The 22,003-nt window shown below is 43.9% G+C and overlaps 1 protein-coding gene across 1 annotated transcript in view; it reads left to right on the top strand.

The window, feature by feature from the left end:
• CCDC83 (coiled-coil domain containing 83) overlaps positions 1-22,003 on the top strand; it is a 72,231-nt gene that overhangs the window by 41,099 nt on the left and 9,129 nt on the right. Inside the window, exons 5-9 of the mRNA XM_073612941.1 lie at positions 8,351-8,518; positions 13,658-13,749; positions 15,886-15,954; positions 19,720-19,841; positions 20,993-21,090. Of these exons, the coding sequence (XP_073469042.1) occupies positions 8,351-8,518; positions 13,658-13,749; positions 15,886-15,954; positions 19,720-19,841; positions 20,993-21,090 (549 nt within the window). The remainder of the gene's footprint in view (positions 1-8,350; positions 8,519-13,657; positions 13,750-15,885; positions 15,955-19,719; positions 19,842-20,992; positions 21,091-22,003) is intronic.

Genomic DNA, 22,003 nt, shown 5'->3' on the forward strand with positions numbered 1-22,003 from the left:
TGGCCATGTCATGGTCGCACTCTGGTGGTGTGGCCATGTCATGGTCGCACTCTGGTGGTGTGGCCATGTCACGGTCGCACTCCGGTGGCGCGGCCATGTCACGGTCGCACTCTGGTGGAGTGGCCATGTCGAGGTCGCACTCTGGTGGAGTGGCCATGTCGAGGTCGCACTCTGGTGGAGTGGCCATGTCGAGGTCGCACTCTGGTGGAGTGGCCATGTCGAGGTCGCACTCTGGTGGAGTGGCCATGTCGAGGTCGCACTCTGGTGGAGTGGCCATGTCGAGGTCGAAATCTGGTGGAGTGGCCATGTCTATGTCGCACTCTGGTGGAGTGGCCATGTCTATGTCGCACTCTGGTGGAGTGGCCATGTCACGGTCGCACTCTGGCGGCGTGGCCATGTCACGGTCGCACTCTGGTGGCGTGGCCATGTCTAGGTCGCACTCTGGTGGAGTGGCCATGTCACGGTCGCACTTTGGTGAAGTGGCCATGTCACGGTCGCACTCTGGTGGAGTGGCCATGTCACGGTCGCACTCTGGTGGAGTGGCCATGTCACGGTCGCACTCTGGTGGAGTGGCCATGTCACGGTCGCACTCTGGTGGAGTGGCCATGTCACGGTCGCACTCTGGTGGAGTGGCCTTGTCGAGGTCGCACTCTGGTGGAGTGGCCTTGTCGAGGTCGCACTCTGGTGGAGTGGCCATGTCGAGGTCGCACTCTGGTGGAGTGGCCATGTCGAGGTCGCACTCTGGTGGAGTGGCCATGTCGAGGTCGCACTCTGGTGGAGTGGCCATGTCACAGTCGCACTCTGGTGGCGTGGCCATGTCTAGGTCGCACTCTGGTGGAGTGGCCATGTCACGGTCGCACTCTGGTGGAGTGGCCATGTCACGGTCGCACTCTGGTGGAGTGGCCATGTCACGGTCGCACTCTGGTGGAGTGGCCATGTCACGGTCGCACTCTGGTGGAGTGGCCATGTCACGGTCGCACTTTGGTGGAGTGGCCATGTCACGGTCGCACTCTGGTGGAGTGGCCTTGTCACGGTCGCACTCTGGTGGAGTAGCCTTGTCGAGGTCGCACTCTGGTGGAGTGGCCTTGTCGAGGTCGCACTCTGGTGGAGTGGCCTTGTCGAGGTCGCACTCTGGTGGAGTGGCCTTGTCGAGGTCGCACTCTGGTGGAGTGGCCATGTCGAGGTCGCACTCTGGTGGAGTGGCCATGTCGAGGTCGCACTCTGTTGGAGTGGCCATGTCTATGTCGCACTCTGGTGGAGTGGCCGTGTCACGGTCGCACTCTGGTGGAGTCTCAATTTGAATGTCACTTTTTGGTGGCGTCCCAATGTGATGATCGACAGGCCTGCCGTGTGAGCCTTGTCTGCAGTAAATACTGCAAACATCTTAAAAAAAAAAAAAAGAGAGGAATTTAGATTTAGCACCTTCAACTACATTTCATATATTTTTCTTTGTACAACATCAAATTATAGAGAGAAAAGTTCAAAACTCTTGTGCCAGAGACAATGAATAAACTCGACATGACAGGGACACAAGGATGACTCTTATTGGCCTTCGTATAAAAATGCTTGTTGCCTGCCACTCATCCCGACCCACTGGCTGGCAATAATTGCATGAAAAATGTGTCCTTATTTAACCCCTTCCCGCCGAGCGTACGCAGATGTGCGTACTCGGCTTTCGGGGGTTATACCGGGATGATGCCCATAGCTGCAGGCATCATCCCGGTACTGTTTTTTAGAGCCGGCGATTTGCTATCCAGGTATAACAACCGATGCGGCTAAAAGCCGCTCGGCTGTTATACACGAGGAGCAGGAGGGGACGTCCCCCCTATCACCGCTCTTACCGGGCCTCCCGTTCCATCGGGAGGCCCGATTACCAATCCGCCGCCTCCGGCGGCTAGTGACAGTCTGGAACGAAGCCATGAGCAGCTTCGTTCCAGCCTCCTAATTGTAAACATGGAAGCGACGTCATGACGTCACTTCCCGTTTACTCGGCTGCCAATGGCGCCGTTTTTAAAAAAATATAAAGTATTCAGAATCGCCGAAAACGGCGATCTGAATACTTTGAAGTGCAAAGGGGGGATCGGGGGTCTTTTAGAGTACCTGTCACCACCTATTACTGTCACAAGGGATGTTTACATTCCTTGTGACAGCAATAAAGGTGATCAAAATTTTTTTTTTTTAACGCAATTTATTAATATAAAAATAAATAAGAAAATTTTTTTTTTTTTTTAAAGCGACCCCATCCCCGTGAGCTCACGCAGCGAAGAAAACGCATACGGAAGTCACGCCCGCATATGTAAATGGTGTTCAAATCACACATGTGAGGTATCACCGCGATCGTCAGAGCAAGAGCAATAATTCTAGTACTAGACCTCCTCTGTAACTCTAACCTGGTAACCGTAAAAAAAATTTAAAGCGTCACCTATGGAGATTTTTAGGTACCGTAGTTTGTCGCCATTCCACAAGTGCATGCAATTATAAAGCGTGACATGTTTGTTATCTATTTACTCGGCGCAACATCATCTTTCACATTATACTAAAAAATTGGGCTAACTTTACTGTTTGTTTTTTTTTTAAATTCATGAAAGTGTCCCTTTTCCCAAAAAATTGCGTTTAAAACACCGCTGCACAAATACCGTGTGATATAAAATATTGCAACAATCGCCATTTTATTCTCTAGATTCTCTGCTAAAAAATATATATAATGTTTGGGGGCTCTAAGTAATTTTCTAGCAAAGAATACGGATTTTATCTTGTAAACACCAAATGTCAAAAATAGGCTTAGTCATGAAAGGGTTAAGGTTAAGTATAAAAAGGGAGAAAAAAATGCACTGAACTGCATCAAAAACACATCAAAAACATGCATGCAGAAAAGCACCTGGAACTCCTCTGGACTGTGCGTTTCTATGGTGTGAACCGGCCCCTAATGTACACGGGATGTTTGAAAACCTTGACAGATAGTAACCGACATTTAAAAAAATGTCCCTTTTGCCGCGCAAACACCTGTAAATGAATCGCAGCTAAACACAAGTTACCGCAATTACAAGCTGTTACAGCCATTTGGCGTTTCAAATAGCTCTGAACATCGCATTTTTTTTTTTTGCTTTCTAAAAAATGCTTCAAAACTCAACTGCTTAGAAAGGACTATAAATGCCCCCCCTCGTGTACATGTACTGATAAGATAACAGAGCAGAGTTCAGGGGCAGCTGGAAAAAATGCCCAACTGATCCTAAACGTCCGTTTTCCAGCAGCAGTGTACATGAAGACAGTCGTTTTTGTTTTGAAATGTGAAATTTGTCAGTTAGAAGCAATCCCAGGTTATGTGACAGAACTCTTCTGTATAACTACTGTAATAAAACCAAATATAGAATACTGGGATAATTATTAATTTGAAGAATGATGATGGGAATAATTACTTTGATTTTGCATTTATAATTAAAACTGGTGATGGGACACAAGTGTTTGTCAGTTACATCAGGCAGCCAATGAGATCCATTCCTCCCACACACCTGATTCATGTCTCCTGCTGCCCAACTGCCAGTTGAAGGAGTGAGCTGAGATTATATTTGAATAATAAAAATGTATCCAGTATAGAATTCTCTCCATTTTATTACATTATAATTGAATGAAATCCTACATACCTTCTGCGTGTCTCTGTCTGGGTTTTAGGTGAATGCAGACAGTGTTTAGAACTGCCCTGAACCCCCGCCTGATAGCCTTACACACCCTCCTACGAGGGGCTTTGGGCTGTGCGGGGGGCTGATTTTCTGCTGTTAAGGTTGCAACCATTTTTGATTGCATAATTGGGTCTCCTTTGATGATAAACAGAAGATCCACTGACTTTATCGCACTTCTCTCGCTATGAAAACGCGCTATTATAAAATAATAAGCAACGTGTCTCAGAGCAACAGAACTCACGTCCTCTTCACACAAGAGAAATTCTGTGAGTGAGCCCAGCTGCTGCCAGAGCTCCTTATATCAGGACTCTCCCACTGTGACATCATCAAGTGGGATGACCATATATGGGCATGTCACATGACCTTTTTTTTTTTCTAACTGACAAAGAATTCAAATTTGTAAACATGTTAACCCTTCGCTGCCCAGGACAATTTTGACATTTCTCACACACTTGTTAAAATGAACATGTTTTTTAGCTAGAAAAATGGCTTTTAATAGCCAAACATGATATATTTTCTGAAAGCAGCGACCCTGGAGAATTAAATGGTGGTTGTTGCCATATTTTATGTCACACGATATTCAAACAGCTGTTTATTAAATGCAAATTTGGAAAAAATACACTTGAATGCATTTTAGTGCACACAAACACTGTGTAATACCTATTTTATTTTTATAAAATATAAATCATGAGGGTAAGATGAATAAATAGATGCCCAAAAAGTCAAGATTTAATTATTTTTTTTATTTTTTTCCAACATTCAAATATGAATTTGGTCATATCACATGACTTTTTTTTTTTTTTTTTTTTTTCTAACTGACAAAAAAATTTCAAATTTGTAAACATGTTAACCCTTCACTGCCAGGGAAGGGGCGTGGCCGGATGTGAAGGAGAGAAGACGTGCTGCGGCTGAGCTCCAGTCTCACATAGATCCTGATACCGATCCTGGCTCGAAAATCTCACCTACCTCCACCTAATCCGGCACCCTGGGGTCCAAGAGGTCCCTCAGCACCAAGCGGACCCCCCCGCCACCTCCGGGTAAGACCCGTTCATCATCCGCGGCCTATACCCGCTCCTCGGCCGCCGCCATCTTGTCCACGAGGCCTCCTATCTCCACAATGTCGGCTGGTACACAGACACAAACCCTCTCTGAGCTGTCTGCAGCACAAGCAGCCTCACATGCAGAGCTTCTAGCCGCCATAAAAACGGGCAATGACTCGGTCATGGTTAAGATAGACCATCTAGTCACCGATGTCAGCCTTATAAGGCACGACATGGACAAATTTAGGTCCCGGTTTGCTGAGGCTGAAGGCCGCATTTCCCAGCTAGAGGACGATACCAGAGCTGACTCCAGGGACCTCCGTGCCCTGCAATTGCAAGTGAAAGCCCTGCAAGAAAAGTCCATAGACACTGAGAACAGACTGAGGAGGAACAACATTCGTGTCATAGGTCTCCCTGAGAGGGCAGAGGGGTCTAAACCAGCTGAATTTGCAGAATCCTTCCTCCTCTCTCTCCTGGATATCCCTGCCATGCCTCCCACATATGTAGTGGAGAGGGCCCACAGAGTTCCCCCTGCTCCCCCTATACCCGGAGCCCGCCGAGACCATTCCTCCTCAGGCTCCTTAACTACAGGGACCGGGATAAACTGCTTGCTGCAGCCAGGGAGAAGCAAGAATTACGCTTCAATAACACAAAGATAATGCTCTTTCCCGACTATTCCCCAGAGATACAGCAAAGACGCCGATCGTTCACGGAAGCAAGAAGACGCCTGAGAGACAAAGGATTAAAATTCAGCTTGCTTTACCCTAGCAAGCTTCGAGTGATCGATGGCGAAAGAGCTCACTTCTTCATGGATCCTGAGGCAGCTCTCTCCTGGCTGGATGGTCGTGGCTAAATGGCAGCTATGTATCCCCAGGTACTGTGACTTGACTTAATTAACCGGCAAGTTCCAATCCTCCTATTTTCCCTCTTTCCACTTGGATCTACCATCAATAATCTTTACTTACCCTCGGGGTCATATTACCTGCTGCGGATTTCCATTTTTCAAGGTTTCCAAGGGATACGCTGAGATTCTGACCCCATCTTCACTCGCATTGCAAGATGATCCCATACTTTTTCTTTCTTTTTTGCTAGACTTTTATTTTTCTCCCTCCTCCCCCCTTTTTTCTTATGTCACTATTTCATTCCACAGCTCCAATTGAATAAGTCATTCAACGTGTGTGTGAACTGAGCACTATATTGAGAGCCGGACTGCTCGGCCTCCGGTTGAGCGAACTACACAACTGCCCAACAGGTTTTCCACGCAGCAGAACCTCACTTCCCCTCCTGCACTCCCCCTCCATCTGCCCCCACTTGGTGGCATTATATCACTCCACGGTTGAGGGGAATAAAATAACATTCACACCCCCTACCAAGACCACGGACTGGTCTCCAGTAAAAACATTACTGAGTGATAACCCTATTTAAGGGTACACCTACAGTTAGAAGTTGTTTTTTTCTTTTTTGGGTAAAACTATTCCCGCTCTCCTCCCCGGTTTTAATTTCTTTTTCTTTTGGAGAGGAGATGGGAATCAGTAGGATAAGCACTCAGTGCTTGGGTTGTTTATGTTTTAGTTTGTTGTTTTTATTGTTAGTGTTTAAATGGTTGCTGCAGTGGTCAATTGCTACCGCCACACGGTGGGGTTACTCGGGGATTTTGCTGTCTGTGAGTTGCCCTCCCATATGCTCCTCCTACTATCCTGTCCTACATCGGTCCCCCTTCTACGAATGGCTACCTCCCTAACTGAAAAATTTACTGTCCTCTCATGGAATATCAGAGGCCTGAATTCTAAATTCAAACGCGCACTATTAACCAAATACCTGAAACTCCACTCCCCTCATATTATTCTTCTCCAAGAGACTTACCTCACAGGCAGCAAGGTTCTGACACTTAAAAAACCCTGGATACAGAGGTCCGTGCACGCTACATACTCCTCCTATGCAAGGGGGGTCTCAATACTAATTGCCAAGAAATTCCCATGTACAATTGAGGAAGTATGCACTGATCCCCAGGGTAAATTTGTTATTTTGCTGTTTAAACCCTTCACTGCCAGGGACAATTTTGACATTTCTCACACACTTGTTAAAATAATCATGTTTTTTAGCAATAACATGGCTTATAATACCCAAACATGATATATTTTCTGAAAATAGAGATTTGGAGATTTAAATGGTGGTTGTTGCCATATTTTATATCACACGATATTTGCGCAGCTGTTTATTAAATGCAAATTTTCAGGGAAAAATACACTTAAATGCATTTTAGTGCACACAAGCACCTTATAATACCTTTTTTTTTTTTTTTTTTTTTTTTTTTAAATATAAAAAATTAGGTTACGATGAGTAATTAGATACACAATAAGTCAAGATTGAATAATTGTGCACGTCTGAGAAACAATTTATTTTTATTTTATTTCATTTAACCACTTCAATATCAGGCACTTATGCACCTTCCCACCCAGACCAATTTTCAGCTTTCAGAGCTTTCAGCGCTCTCACACTTTGAATGACAATTACTCAGTCATGCTACACTGTATCCAAACAAAATGTTTATCATTTTCTTCTCACAAATAGAGCTTTCTTTTGGTGGTATTTAATCAGCACTGGGTTTTTCATTTTTTGCATTTTTAAGCAAAAAAACAGCGAAAATTTTGAAAAAAACTTACTTTTTTTTTAGTTTCTATTGTAAAATTTTGCAAACAAGTCATTTTTCTTCATGAATTTATGCCAAAATTTATACTGCTACATATCTTTGGTAAAAATAACCCAAATTAATGTATATTATTTGGTCTTTGTGAAAGTTATAGAGTCTACAAACTATGGTGCCAATCACTGAAAATTGATCACACCTGATGTACTATCTCACCTGAAGGCCTTTCTCATTTCTTGAGACACTAACAAGTCAGGAAAGTACAAATACCCCCCAAATGACCCCTTTTTGGAAAGTAGACAGTCCAATGTATTTACTAAGAGGCATGGTGAGTTTTTTGAAGCTGTATTTTTTCCCCACAATTCTTGGGAAAATTAAGATATTTTTTTTTTTTTTTTTTTACATAAACTGGTCATATTAACAGGTTATTTCTCTCACACAACATATGCATAATTGCAACTACACCCCAAAATACATTCTGCTACTCCTCCTGAGTATAGCGATACCACATGTGTGAGACTTTTACACAGCCTGGCCACATACAAAGGGACATTCTTCCTATTGACCACCAATATAAGGGGCATTGTTCCTATTGAGTCCTGATGAATTGGTTTTAGTAAGGGTTCCTCGAGAAATGAAAATTATTTTTGGGGTTCTTCTAGGGTTAAAATGTTAAGAAAGGCTGGACTATGTAATTGAAATTAGGCCGAAAAAATCCTTTTATACTGAAACAGCTGGATGATAATCTGCCATGGACAGTTCCACTCCAAGAGATCTATTTTGCCTGAAATTAAAGAGAAAAACTAAAAAAATCGCCTCAAAAATGCAGCGTCCATGATCACCTTGATGGTCTCTTTCCAGTGCTTTCCTTGTAGTGGAAATGTCTGTGCCAGGGTCACACAGGCAGCTCAGGCATGCGTCTCCACATGGAAAGAAAAGCACATCTTTGTAAACGTTTTCTTTGTTCTTCAATTTTTGCTTTTCAGAGACCAGCAGAGAAATATTGAATCTGGAGAAGCAGATTACAGTGGCAAAGACAGAGAGGGATTATTGGCTGGAATATAAGAACGTGGGGAGCCCAGAGCATGCCAAACAGATTCATCTTCTGCAAGAGGAAATCAAGCATATGTCACAAAACTTCACAGAGATAAATGGTCAGTCCTATATCAGTTCCAGTAAAAAAAATTGTTTAATAATCGCCTCTCCTGCAACCCACACCACTGATTTGCTCCAGCAGTGAGGAGAACAATCTTCTGAGTCTAAAACCTCCAGAAGTGTCAGACTCCTGGCCTGCAAGCTCTTTGAGGTTCCTTCCACCAGCCCCTGCGTCACAACTGTATCTTGTAGAACAATGGTTCTCAACCACCGGGTCACAGCCTCCCTTCTCCCGGGCCTCTAACCAGCTGCAGATCCCCTAAACTTGCACAGCGCTTTACAGCTTCCATGGTGCCACCTAACTTCTAATAGTGTCCTAGCCAGGGCCGTTTTTAAGGCAGGGCAAAAGGGGCAGCTGCCCTGGGCCCTGTCATTGTTGTGGGGCCCAAAGCAGCTGCCTCATACTTGCCAACTATCCTGGTTTAAATTCCCTTGTCCCTTGAGGTTTTAGTCCTGTGCCGTGTCCCAATATCTCAGTGTGAAGTGCTGCTACTAATGCTGCCCAGCTCTGCCCTATTGTTGTGTACAGATGACTCACCTGCAGACCCTGTGTTTACATGCAAATTACCAGCATTCATATGTAAATAGCAACGGAATTCATATGTAAATAGAGACGTCCGGCGGCATTGATATGTATATCATGCCCCCCTGAGGTCATATCCACTATAATCTCTAGCAACCAATCAACAAGCAGAAATCATGTGCTGTAACCTCTAGCAACTAATCAGTCAGCCGTAATGTGTGCTGTAACCTCTAGTAACCAGTCAGTGAGCGGTAATGATAAACTGTAACCTCTGGCAACCAATTGCAATAGCTGCCTGATCTGATTCAGTAAACTGATTTTGAGTCTAGCTGCTATTTATTGTATGTCTCAGAGCAGGTGGAGAGCGAAACTGCATGGGGGGGGCCCCAAGAAAAGTTTTGCCCAGGGTCCAATCAATATTAAAGACGGCCCTGGTCCTAGCTTTCACCTTAACCTCCCACACTTCCCTCAGGCCCCCTGAGAGCCCTCATCCCCCAAAGTTTACCAGGCCCTGGTCTCAATAAGGCTGGGAACCAATGTTGTAGAGGATGGTGGAGGAAACCTCAGCGCACTGCGGACATAAATCTGAAAATTCTTTCATGGGCGTCTTCTTCTCAATGCAGGAGAGGTGAGTATTAAACTGTATCTCTAGACAAATGTAGTTACATGGTTGTTAAGGTTGATTAATGACACCAGCCCATCCAGTTCAACCTATGGTGTGTGTGTGTGTGTGTGAGTTTATATTATATAATATTAAATCACATATCCCTGTATTTTGCGATCGTTAAGATGCCCAACTAAAAGTTTTATGAAACTAGCAACACTCCCTGCTGATACCACTGGTTGTGGAAGGGAGTTCAAAATTCTCACCGCTCTGACAGTAAAGAACCCTCTATGCAGTTTAAGGTTAAACCAATTCTCCTCCAGTTTCAGTAAATGACCGCAAGTCTTTTTAAACTCCCTCTCACTGAAGAGATTTTTTCTCTATGCTAGGGTCACCATTAAGGTACAGTATTTGTATATTGCTATCATATCTCCTCTCAAGTGTCTTCTCCAGAGAGAATAAGTTTAATGCTTCTAGTCTTTCCCCATAACTGAGCTCCTCCAGTCCCTTTATCAGCCTTGTTGCCCTCTCTGGACTCTCTCCAGTTCAGAATTGGACACAATACTCAAGATGCGGCCCAGACAAGTAGAGTCTTGTAGAGTGGGATAATTATCGTTTTATCTCTGGAGTAATTCCCCTTTTTAATGCATGCTAATATGTTGCTAGCTTTGCTTGAAGCAGCTTGGCATTGCATAGCATTGCCGAGCCTGTCATCTCCTAGGACCCCTAGATCTTTTTCCATCCTAGATTCCCCCAGAGGTTCTCCCCTATCTAAAAATTAGCATTTGTATTTTTAGCAACCAAATGCTTTACTTTACATTTTTCAACATTAAACCTCATTTGCCCAACCCATTATTATATTGAGGTCCTCCTGTAAGGGTTTCCACATTTTGTTGTGAAGTTATCGCCTTAGTTTAGCTTTGTATCATCAGAAAACACTGAGATTGAGCTTTTTATACCAACCTCTATATTATTTATGAATACATTTTAACAGAATTGGTCCCAGGACAGATCCTTCGAGGACTCCACTTACCACACCAGACCATTCTAAATACTTTCTATTTATCACCACCCCTTGGACACGCCCCTGTAACCAGTTTTCTATCAAGGGACACACTCTATGGTCCATGTTGACAGACCTCAGTTTGTAAAGTAAACGTTTGTGGGGAACTGTATCAAATGCCTTTGAAAAATCCAGATATACCACGTCCACTGGTCTTCCTTTATCTAGATGGCAGCTCACTTCCTTCATTTTTTAATTTGGACATAGTGGGGAACAGTTAGACCTTCTGTGAACATTTTATTACTTTCTATGTCCCCACTGAGGAGATTTACCCCTCTATTTGTACTGGTGACCATCCTCACTGACGCATAAAGTCCCCAGAACAAGAGGTAGGGGAATATCTTATATTGGGGACACTTGTTCTAGGGACAACTGTCCAAGAAAGGGAATTTCCCTCATTTTGGGAGATTTCCACTAACTTTGTGTTGGGTCTCTGATACAGGAAGTGAAGAGACGTTTCACCAATCACATGCAGACAGCAAAAAAAATAACATGGTAGTGGTTTTACCCTTACCGATGCTATCTAATACAGAAAAAAAAAACATTTTGGCTGTCCACATACACTGATAAGTCATAACTTTATGACCACTGATAGGTTTAGTGAATTACATTGATTATCTCATTATGATGACATCTGAAAATTGGTGGAATATAGAAGTAAACATGTTTTCCATGAAGCTGATATGTTGGAAGCAGAAAAAATGGGCATCCTAGTTTGTGGTGCATGGGGCTGCATAGTCGCAGACCAGAAAAGTTGCCCATTCTGGCCCACGTCCACAGCGAAAAGCGCTTACAATGGGCACCTGAGCATCAGAACTGGACCAAGTCACAATGGAAGAAGGTGGTCTGGTCTGATGAATCACGTTCTAACCTGGCAAACAGATGGCACAGGATGCAGTATGGGAAGAAGGCAAGCTGGCAGAGGCCGTGTGATACTTTGGGCAAGGTTCTCCTGGGAATCCTTGGGTCCTGCTATTCACGTAGATGTTACTTCAACACTTACCACCCACCTAAACATTGTTGGTGACCAAGTACCAAGTTGGTGACCAAGTACACCCTTTCTTGGAAACGGTATTCCCTGATGGCAGTGGCCCCTTTCAGCAGGATAATGCGCCCTGCCTTACTGCAAAAATGGTTCAGGAATTGTTTGAGGAACACAGTTGACTTGAATTCTGAACAGCTCAATCCAATCGAGCACTTGTGGGATGTGCTGGAAAACAAGTCTGATCCATGGAGGCCTCACCTCGCAATTTACAGGACTTATAGGATCTGCTACTGATGGCTTGGTGCCAGATACCACAGTGTACCTTTAGAGCAGGGGTCTCAAACTGGTGGCCCTCCAGCTGTTGCGGAACTACAAGTCCCATCATACCTCTGCCTGAGGGAGTCATGCCTGTAACTGTCAGCCTTGCAATGCCTCTTGGAACTTGTAGTTTTGCAACAGCTGGAGGGCCACCAGTTTGAGACCCCTGCTTTAGAGGTTTAGTGGCTTCCATGCCTCGATGGGTCAGAGCTGTTTGGCAGCAAAAAGGGGAGCTACTCAATATTATGTGAGGGTCATAAAGTTATGGCCAACCAGTGTACTTTAAACATCTTTGTTTTTTAAAGTTTTTACTTTAACACTTTGAGAGCAGCAATAGATTGTACACGTATCCTCACTCAAGCTACTCAAACAGCACTGATGCAAAGTAGCCAATAGTTTCTAATCATATCATTAAATTCATCTGAATAGTCAGAGATGTATTCTGGTTGGCATTGCTTTTTGTTAGAGAATTTGTGCATATACTCACACACCTCACTTAACCCATCCTTTATGAGAGTGGCGTGCGCCGCTTCAAATGGTAGGTGTTGCCAAGGCTTAAACCTGCATATTGCACAGGGCGCATAGTCCAGGAGTAATGCACAGACTGCAGGCCACAGCAGTGTGTATGGTGAACGACCGCGACATACAGGGATATACAAGGTAATACTGACATATAATCACACACATAGGATGGACTTGTGTCTTTTTTCAACCTTACCTACTATGTGTAGGGAATAGTGCTCAGGAGTGCATATTGCACAGGGCACATAGCTCAGGAGTGCATATTGCACAGGGCACAGAGCTCAGGAGTGCATATCCCACAGACCACAGGACTCAGGAGTGGGTAACACCTAGGCCAGTATACAACAAACCAAATGACCTGGAGGGAATCAAGTATTATATGCAGGGCCGCTGACAAGGGGGTAGCACTGGCCCTCCTGTATGGAGCCCAAGCCCCATCAGTTCGACAGGGGGGCCCAGGCGGCTTTATGGTGCAGGCAGTTCCCCCTCCCTGCAGTACAGCTGGCTTCTCCTCCTCTCCCTCCTGCAGACTGTCAGCTGTTGCAGGGGGAGTGGTTTCAGGTAATGTCCCCCCTTATGCTGCTCCAATCACCCTCTCCTGTCCAGAATCATCTGCAGCTTTGATACCCCTGTGCCCCCCCCCCCCCTGTGCTTACTGTGCTTCAGTTTATGAATGAACAGGGAGCCTCTATATAGTGTGATTCATGATCATTCATTCTATTGAGAGAAATGATTGGGGATTTGTGTCCTCTATCACTTTCTCTGTTACAAAAGTCAGAAATCAGGGATCTGTTTAGACCCCTGATTTTTTACCAAAGTCCTCCCATGGCTATTGATAATGTAGAAAAAAAATAAAAAACATTGTAAAAAAATATTTAAAAAACATAATTAAGGGCTAATTAATACAGGAGGTTCCCTGGCCACAAATATGAGTGGTTTGTTCATGCGGCTGGAGCCGTGTTCGGGGTCATACACCTGAACCCACACACCCACCCAGCCAGCCTGGGGGGGGGGGGGGAACCCCCATGATTTCTAACAGCAACCCTGAATATACATTTAATTTCTTTCTATGCACTTAATACCCCTTGCAGATTTTGCTGTTATTCTTCTCTTCTTCATCCAGACCATTTCAGAAGAAGCCTGGAGATGACGAAAGAAAAGATAGACCAGGAGACAGAGAGGAAGATGGGTCTGACAAGAGAGATGGCCACATTGGTATACATGGCATTTCATTATAGTTGTTACTTCAGGCACAATCGGAGCCCTGTCCCTAACAGGGCACCAAAGTGACAGAACTTACCTACCCTCTCCAGCTTCACACACACATTCCTGTTGGTCAATGTGGCAGATCATCATAGTGGTGGATGATTGGAAATAAGAAGGGGAAGGGAAGCTCCGACACTACCAGGACGTGTCAAAACTTTGTACAGAATGGCCTAATATTGGCCATAGCAAAACTGAATGATAGCTGCAGTAGTTATGTTCATGAAGTTTATACCTGCTTGCAGCTCTTTTATTTCCAAAGTGAGAAAAGTACTTTAATGTAAATCTGTCACCAATCTGAGCAATTCAAACTGAGCTTATGATAGGAGAAATACATAAGGAGAGGTAACTATCATTAAAAGTCACATTAAAAGCCACATTTTTCAGCGATCAGGAGATCCGCAGATATAGACAGTTGTATGCAAATCTTTTTTCAAATCAAGCCTGGGACTGCCACTTCCTGCCGCTTGTGCCTCCTTATTGGCCCTTTAATGAGAAGGGTGGCATCAATTAACAGTAGGAAATCTGATGGGGAGTAAAATCAATCTTGACCATTTCTGGGAAATCAGGACATGCATATGGGAGTATAGAGAACTTTCATTTGAAACAGGTGACATAAGAAAAAATGGAGGCGCTGGACTAAAAAGTTGGCTGTATCATCAATTTCACATATAAACTGATGGTAACTCTAACCAGCTTGACCTCGACCACTTGGAAAACACAACATGGGGGGATGATCCCACTGCATGGGAACCTTCCAACTTGAGAAGGAATAGAGAGCCAACTGATCAGCTCAAAAGTCCATATACACTATAGTCTGTAGGGTTCACTACTGAGTTGGCCCACCCTCTGCAGCTATAACAGCTTCAACTCTTCTGGGAAGGCTGTCCACAAGGTTTAGGAGTGTGTCTATGGGAATGTTTGACCATTCTTCCAGAAGCCCATTTGTGAGGTCAGGCACTGATGTGGACGAGAAGGCCTGGCTCGCAGTCTCCACTCTAATTCATTCATTCAAAGGTGTTCTATTGGGTTGAGGTCAGGACTCAACCGTGCAGGCAAGTCAAGTTCATCAACCCCAAACTCGTTCATTCATGTCTTTATGGACCTTTCTTTGTGCACTGGTGCGCAGTCATGTTGGAACAGGAAGGGGCCATCCCCAAACTGTTCCCACAAAGTTGGGAGCATGAAATTGTCCAAAATGTCTTGGTATGCTGACGCCTTAAGAGTTCCCTTCACTGGAACTAAGGGGCCAAACCCAACCCCTGAAAAACAACCCCACACCATAATCCGCCCTCCACCAAATGATTTGGATCAGTGCACAAAGCAAGGTCCAAAAATACATGGATAAGCGAGTTTGGGGTGGAGGAACTTGACTGGCCTGGCCTTGACTTGTCCTAACCTCAACCCGATACCTTTGGGATGAATTAGAGCGGAGATTAGGAGCCAGGCCTTCTCATCCAACATCAGTGCCTGACCTCACAAATGCGCTTTTGGGAGAATGGTCAAACATTCCCATAGACACACTCCTAAACCTTGTGGACAGCCTTCCCAGAAGAGTTGAAGCTGTTATTGCTGCAAAAGGTGGGCCAACTCAATATTGAAGCCTACGGACTAAGACTGGGATGCCATTAACTTTCTCGTGCCTGTAAAGGCAGGCGTCACAATACTTTTGGTAATATAGTGTATCTTTATTCTTGACAGTATAAAGATAACCAGTAGAAATGCAGTAACCAATGCGTTTGCTGGAGTTTCTGTATGGACTGTGGTAAAATGATCCTAAAGTAGAATTCCAGTCAAAACCTAAATACTCTTAAAAATGCTCCCTCCCCCCTCATAATACCCACTCTGACTAACCTTTGTAGGAAAGATCTGTATACTTACCTATTTTCAGGGTTGCTCTGGTCCGATCACGTGATCCGGCTCCCCTCTGTCACCCGCTACTGGCTGACACAGGCGAGATCACATATACTCTTAGTAGCTTTGACTGAATGAATACATTTCAGCCATGAAAGTATCATGTCAGTTATAACATTATTGGTCAGAGAACAGAAGAAAAAAGTGAACATTGAATTTTTAATACTTTCCTAGGATGCAGCGAAGCATATTGACCTGGATAGCCAGAAAGAAATCCAAGAGAATAAGTGGATGAAGAAAGAGGTAACTTGGGTCTTGCTGTATGAAATTATGTTTCCAAAATGGCCTACCGGCATATAGATCAGTGTTTCTTAACCTTTTTCAGTCGTGGCACCCTTTGACAATATGCAAAATCTTGAGGTACTCCAGTCTAAAATGTAAAAAACAAAATCTTACTTAATAATGGGAAACCTGAGCCCTGGATAATCCAGACAACCACCTTGATGAAATTAACTTCAAATCAGAAGCCCATTTCACATCAGTGCCCCCCCCCCCCTCCCAAGTAACATTGGAGTTCCCCCTTCACATTGGAGTTCCCCAAACACATCTGAAGCCTCCCTTCCCACCGGAAGACCCCATCACATCAGAAGCCCCCTACTTTTCCTACATGAGAGTCCTCCATCACATTAGAGTCCTCTCATCACAGCGCCCCATAATCAGAGTCCTCCCATCTCCAAGTCCCTTCTTCCCATCAGAGCCTTACCTTAAAGCTCCAGCAGCATGAACTGGAGGCATTGCAAGTCTGGGCAGTGATGGACTTTCGTACTCTCCTGAATGCTAGGGGTGGTCCTGCCTTACCTAGATCAGTGCCATCAGAGATATATTGGTTGTTATGGTGCTGGTGGTCGGCCCTCCTGCACCATGGCAACGCATGATGCTGATTCAGGGCAAACTGCATCAAACTGCATCCTATATTTGCGGAAATGATCCCCTGCAAGTAAGTTTGTAAGTTTGCCCACTTATACTTATAAAGAAATAAAGGGTCTATAATTTGTGTCATATGTGTATTTAAAATGATAGAGACAGAATGTCAACCAAAAATCCTGAAAAAACATATGATACAACTTTTATAAATTGAGTTGCAATACAGTAAGTAAAATAAGTATCTGAACTTCAAACAAAACATAACTCAATACTTGGTGGAGAAACCCTTGTTGGCAAGCATAGAGATAAGATGTTTCTTGTAGTTGGTTACCAGGTTTGTACATATCTCAGAAGAGATTTTGGTCCACTCTTATTTACAGATCTTCTTTAAATCTTTAAGGTTTCTTGGCAGACGCTTGGCAACTTGAAGTTTCAGCTCCCTCCATAAATCTTCTATAGGATTAAGGTCTGGACAATGGCTAGGCCACACCATGACCTTAATATGCTTATTCTTGTGCCACTCCTTTGTTGCCTTGGTGGTATGTTTTGGGTTATTGTCAAGCTGGAAGACCCATCTATGACCCATCTTCAGTGTTCTGGCTGAGGGAAGAAGGTTCTCATCCAAGATTTTACAACACATGGCCCTGCCCATTAGCCCCTCAATGCGGCAAAGTTGGCCTGTACCTTTAGCAGAGAAACAGCCCCAAAGCATAATGTTTCCACCTCCATGCTTGACTGTAGGGATGGTGTTCTTAGGCTCATGTTCAGCATTTTTCTTCCTCCAAACATGGCTAGTGGAGTTAATGCCAAAGAGCTCAATTTTGGTCTCATCTAACCACAGCACTTTCTCCCAATCCTTCTCTGAATCATTTAGATTTTCATTGGCAAACATCAGATGGGCCTGAACATGTGACTTCTTGAAGGGGGGATCTTGCGGGCACTGCAGGATTTCAATCCATGGCGGCCTTTTGTGATACCAATGGTTTGTTTGGTGACTGTGGTCCCAATTGCCTTAAAATCATTCACAAGCTCCTCCTGTGTAGTTCTGGGCTGATCCTTCACTTTTCTCATGATCATCCTCACCCCATGAGGCGAAATCTTGCATAGCGCTCCAGTCCGAGGGCAATTGATGGTTATTTTGTGTTTCTTCCATTTGCGAATCATCTTTCCAACAGTTGTCTCCTTCTCATCAAGCTTCTTGCTGATTATCTTGGAGCCCATTCCAGCCTTGTGCAGGTCTACAATCTTGTCCCTGACATCCTTTGACAGCTTCTTGGTCTTGCCCATGATGGTAAGGATTGAATAGAAGAAAGAGATTCTGTGGACAGATGTCTTTTATACACATAAAGAGTTGTCGTTAGGAGTACCTTCTTAAATTGACAGGACTAATCTGTGTACCACATGAGCACATACTGTAACCAGTCTGTGGGAGCCAGAACTATTGTTGGTTGGTAGGAGATCAAATATTTATTTTACTCACTGAACTGCAACTCAGTTTATAGCATTTGTATCATGTTTTTTTTTTTTTTTTTTCTTCTGGATGTTTGGATGATATTCTATCTCTATCACTTAAAATACACCTATATTAAAAGTTATAGACTCTTCATTTCTTTGTAAGTGAGCAAACTTACAAAATCTGCAGGGGATCAAATAATAATTTTCCCCACTGTATATGTATATATAAAGACTAGGGATATATTTGATAACCTCAGCACCACATCCTTATGAGCAAAAAAATATAAAATAAACAGGGATAAATGGGGACTTTAATGGTACTAATCCTATAACCCTCAGAAAAACACACACAAATACAGGTATTCTTAGGCCCAGGTTCACACTGAGCTGCAGGAATGAAGCCGTTCAGCTGAACTCGCACAATTTGACTCCCGCATTTCAGAGACATCTGTGCAGGTTTCTGCACAAATGTCAATGTAAAACGCAGCCCGAAATCACAGAAAGTAGTACAGAAACTACTTTTTGAAATTGGTGCGGCGCCGCAAATGCAGCGTCGCACTGATTAGGACGGTGCCATTGCTGGCAATTGCCGCCGATTTGACATGTCAAATCGTACCAGTGTGAACCAGGGCTAAAACATATATTAGAATATTAGTAAAATTAAAGTACAATTAGTCCACATAAAAACATATCCAATGGATATGGATGTGTCCATAACACCAACTACCCCATACACTTTCCCTAATACATATTCAGTCAAAAAAAAAAAAAAACAATTGTTACAGAAAAAAAGTCAAGAAAAAAAGTGACTATTGGCAATAAATACGATAGTGGAAGGTGTAATATCCAAATAGATGGATCCACGGATATTACACCCGCCACTATCGTTTTTTTTTTTTGCCAGTAGTCACTTTGTTTCTTGACTCTGTAACAATTATGTTTATGACTAAATATGTATATGGGAAGGTGTATGGGGTAGTTTATGTTAAAACACATCCATATTCATTTGATATGATTTTATGGATTAATTGTCTGTTCTTTTTACTTAAATTATCTAATGAAAATATGTTTTCCTGGATTTTAGCATTAAAGTGATTGTAAAGGCTCATTTTTATTTTTAAATAACAAACATGTTATACTTGCCTCCTCTGTGCAGTTGGCTTTGCACAGAGCAGCCCAGATCCTCCTCTTCTCGGGTCCATCTTTGCTGCTCCTAATCCCTCCCTCCTTTGAGTGCCCCCCCAGGCAGCAGCTTGCTACAGGGGTCACCCAAGCTGGGACGGAGCTCTGTGTATCCATTCAGACAAGGAGCCTGACCTGGCCTCAACCCCTCTCTCCCCTGATTGGCTGACTGACTTTGATTGACAGACACGGGATCCAGTAGCACCGTTGATCTGTCTCAGCCAATCAGGAGGAGTGTACTGGATGGCTGAGGGGATCGTGGACATCGCTGGAGAGAGAAGGGGCTCAGGTAGGTAATTGGGGGGTGCTGAGGGGGGGCGGGGGAGGGGCTGCTACACACAGAAGGTTTTTTTATCTTGATGCATAGAATGCATGAAGATAAAAAACCTTCTGCCTTTACAACTCCTTTAAGGCATGAGGGGGATCGTCAGTCATCAAACCTGTTCTCCTTAAAAGGTTTTCAATTTAGGGCTTTGCGTCCTAAATGTTATTTCTCATCCTCTCCAGGTTGCAATTTACAGTAAAGACATTCAGGATCTGGAGAAGACTGTTTATAAGACGGAGCAAGAAAATTTACAATTAATAAGTCATCTTTTCAATTGCCGGCTTCAGGATCTAAAAATATCCAGGTACGCTTTTAAGTGCACATGCGGGGTAATAAATATTCTTCGAGCTTTGAATGCTGGAAGGATTAACCCCTTAGAGGAATGTGTGATTCCCAGCATAGAAAAGCTTCTGGATCACACAACTGACAATGTCGGGGGGAAATAAAATTAGCTATTTGATTGCGTTGTGTGTAATGATTTCAAAGCCAACTGTTAACAGCAGGGTGGTTGTTGCATGGCCCCTTTCATTTGAATAGGTACTGTCGATGGAACACAACCTGTGGTTTAATTTTTGCCAAGCCACATAGCGTGGCTGGACAGTTGGGAAGAGGGGGCATCAAAGCTACCCCTTTTTACTGGTCCCCAGTTGCCTGTGTAAACGTGGCATTAGGGAAAATTGATGTCTGCAGGGGCGTTGCTAGGGGGTGGCTTTTGGGGCTATAGCCCCGAATCTGAGGCCAATAGCCCCGAGTCTCTGCAGGGGTCCCCAAGGGGAGGGGAGGCTCTCTGGGACCCTTATGTAAGTGGGGGGGCTCTCTGGGGACCCTGATTTTAAGGCCTAGGCTTTCTAGGGACCCAGATTTAAGGGGGAGGCTCTCTGGGGACCCTAATGTAAGGGGGCCTCTCTGGGAACCCTGATGTAAGTGGGGGGGCCTCTGGGTACCCTCATGGAAGGGGGAGGCTCTCTGAGGACTCTGATGTAAGGAGGAGGCTCTCTGGGGACCGTGATGTAAGGGGGGGGGCTCTCTGGGGACCCTGATGTAAGCGGGGGGCTCTCTGGGGATATATATATACACCCACACGTATATTACTGTATATACATGTGTATGCCTGCCCAAGCGTATGACTTTCTTTACTACGCTGCTATGGGCTTTAGCCCCAGATCTTTTGTAGACCTAGCAATGCCCCTGGATGTCTGTATATTTGTAAATATGTTATTTGATGTATGTACAACGTATGTGTGTGAGAATATGTATACATGAATACATTTATCTGTCTTGTTGCCTTTTGCACTGTATATAGGTACAGAGCACCCAGATCTGTGTAGAATAAGAAAATCCTTCGAAATTAAAATTGAAAAGTTTTAATAATCCAGATGTGGAATTCTTCTAAATAAAATTTCGCTGGGGAACCCAGAACACAGTTTCTTTTACCTACTTCCCCATCTCTTTCAGGAATGTCTTCTTAACGCAGATGGTTGGGCTGGATCCACCAGAAGATATAGAGCACAGATTGGTCAAACAGGATCTGGAAACAACCTCTGATGATAAAGGTTTGTCATAGATGTAAAGTAAATAGTCAATAAAGTGTATGTAAACTCCTATAATGATCTTCTGTTTTTTGTCCCCCTTTTGGTCTGTTAAATATACCATTGAGAGTATTATATGTGTTTAAGAAGTGCAAAAAAATAAAAACTGTTGATCTTGTAAGAAATTCAGAGCTGTCCTGTGTTGTTCTCAAGACATTCTAGCAGTTCTTATCTTGAACTACAGAACAAGTAGTCCCTATACTGTGGAGATTCAGCAGTTTCAATTTGAGCAGTATATGGCCAGTTTAAAGCTGGCCATATACTGCTTGAAGGTTGTCTGATTCCATTTGGTGTTACAAGTAAAAATACAATTTTTTGTCAGTTTAACATGTGTTTTAAAAGAGAAACGATATGGGTCCATACACACCTACACACAGTTTTTTTTTCACAGAGAAGTCACCTGCGAGTCATTCCTTGTCTCCACGCCCTACTCACCTCCGAGCACCGTCCCATGGTTCCACAAACGTCCCAATACCACCCCTTTTAGAGAATACAGAACCAAGTATGATTTTGTGGTGCTAAGTACTTTGTATGGAATTTGTTAATAACAAGAAAAACAGTAAAAAAGATCCCCTGCAGTCAGACCCCCCAGCAACAATAAATCCCTGACAGCATCAATAGACCCTCCAGCAGCCAGCAACAATAGACCCATCCCTCAACCAACAGTAGATCCCTCCCAGCAGCAATTGACCCCTTCAGCAGCATAAGACCTTCCCCAGCAACAATAGACATCAACAGTGACAATATATCCGCCAGCAACAGTAGATCCTCCAGCAAACCTAAGCCCCCTTTGCCATTACATACATGTAGTACTGGAGGTGTCAGAACTGCGTTCCCCTGCATTTCTGCTGAAAAAAAAAGGCCTTGGGTATTACCC

This window comes from Aquarana catesbeiana, linkage group LG02, assembly GCF_042186555.1.
Source record: "Aquarana catesbeiana isolate 2022-GZ linkage group LG02, ASM4218655v1, whole genome shotgun sequence".
Classification (NCBI taxonomy): Eukaryota; Metazoa; Chordata; class Amphibia; order Anura; family Ranidae; genus Aquarana; species Aquarana catesbeiana.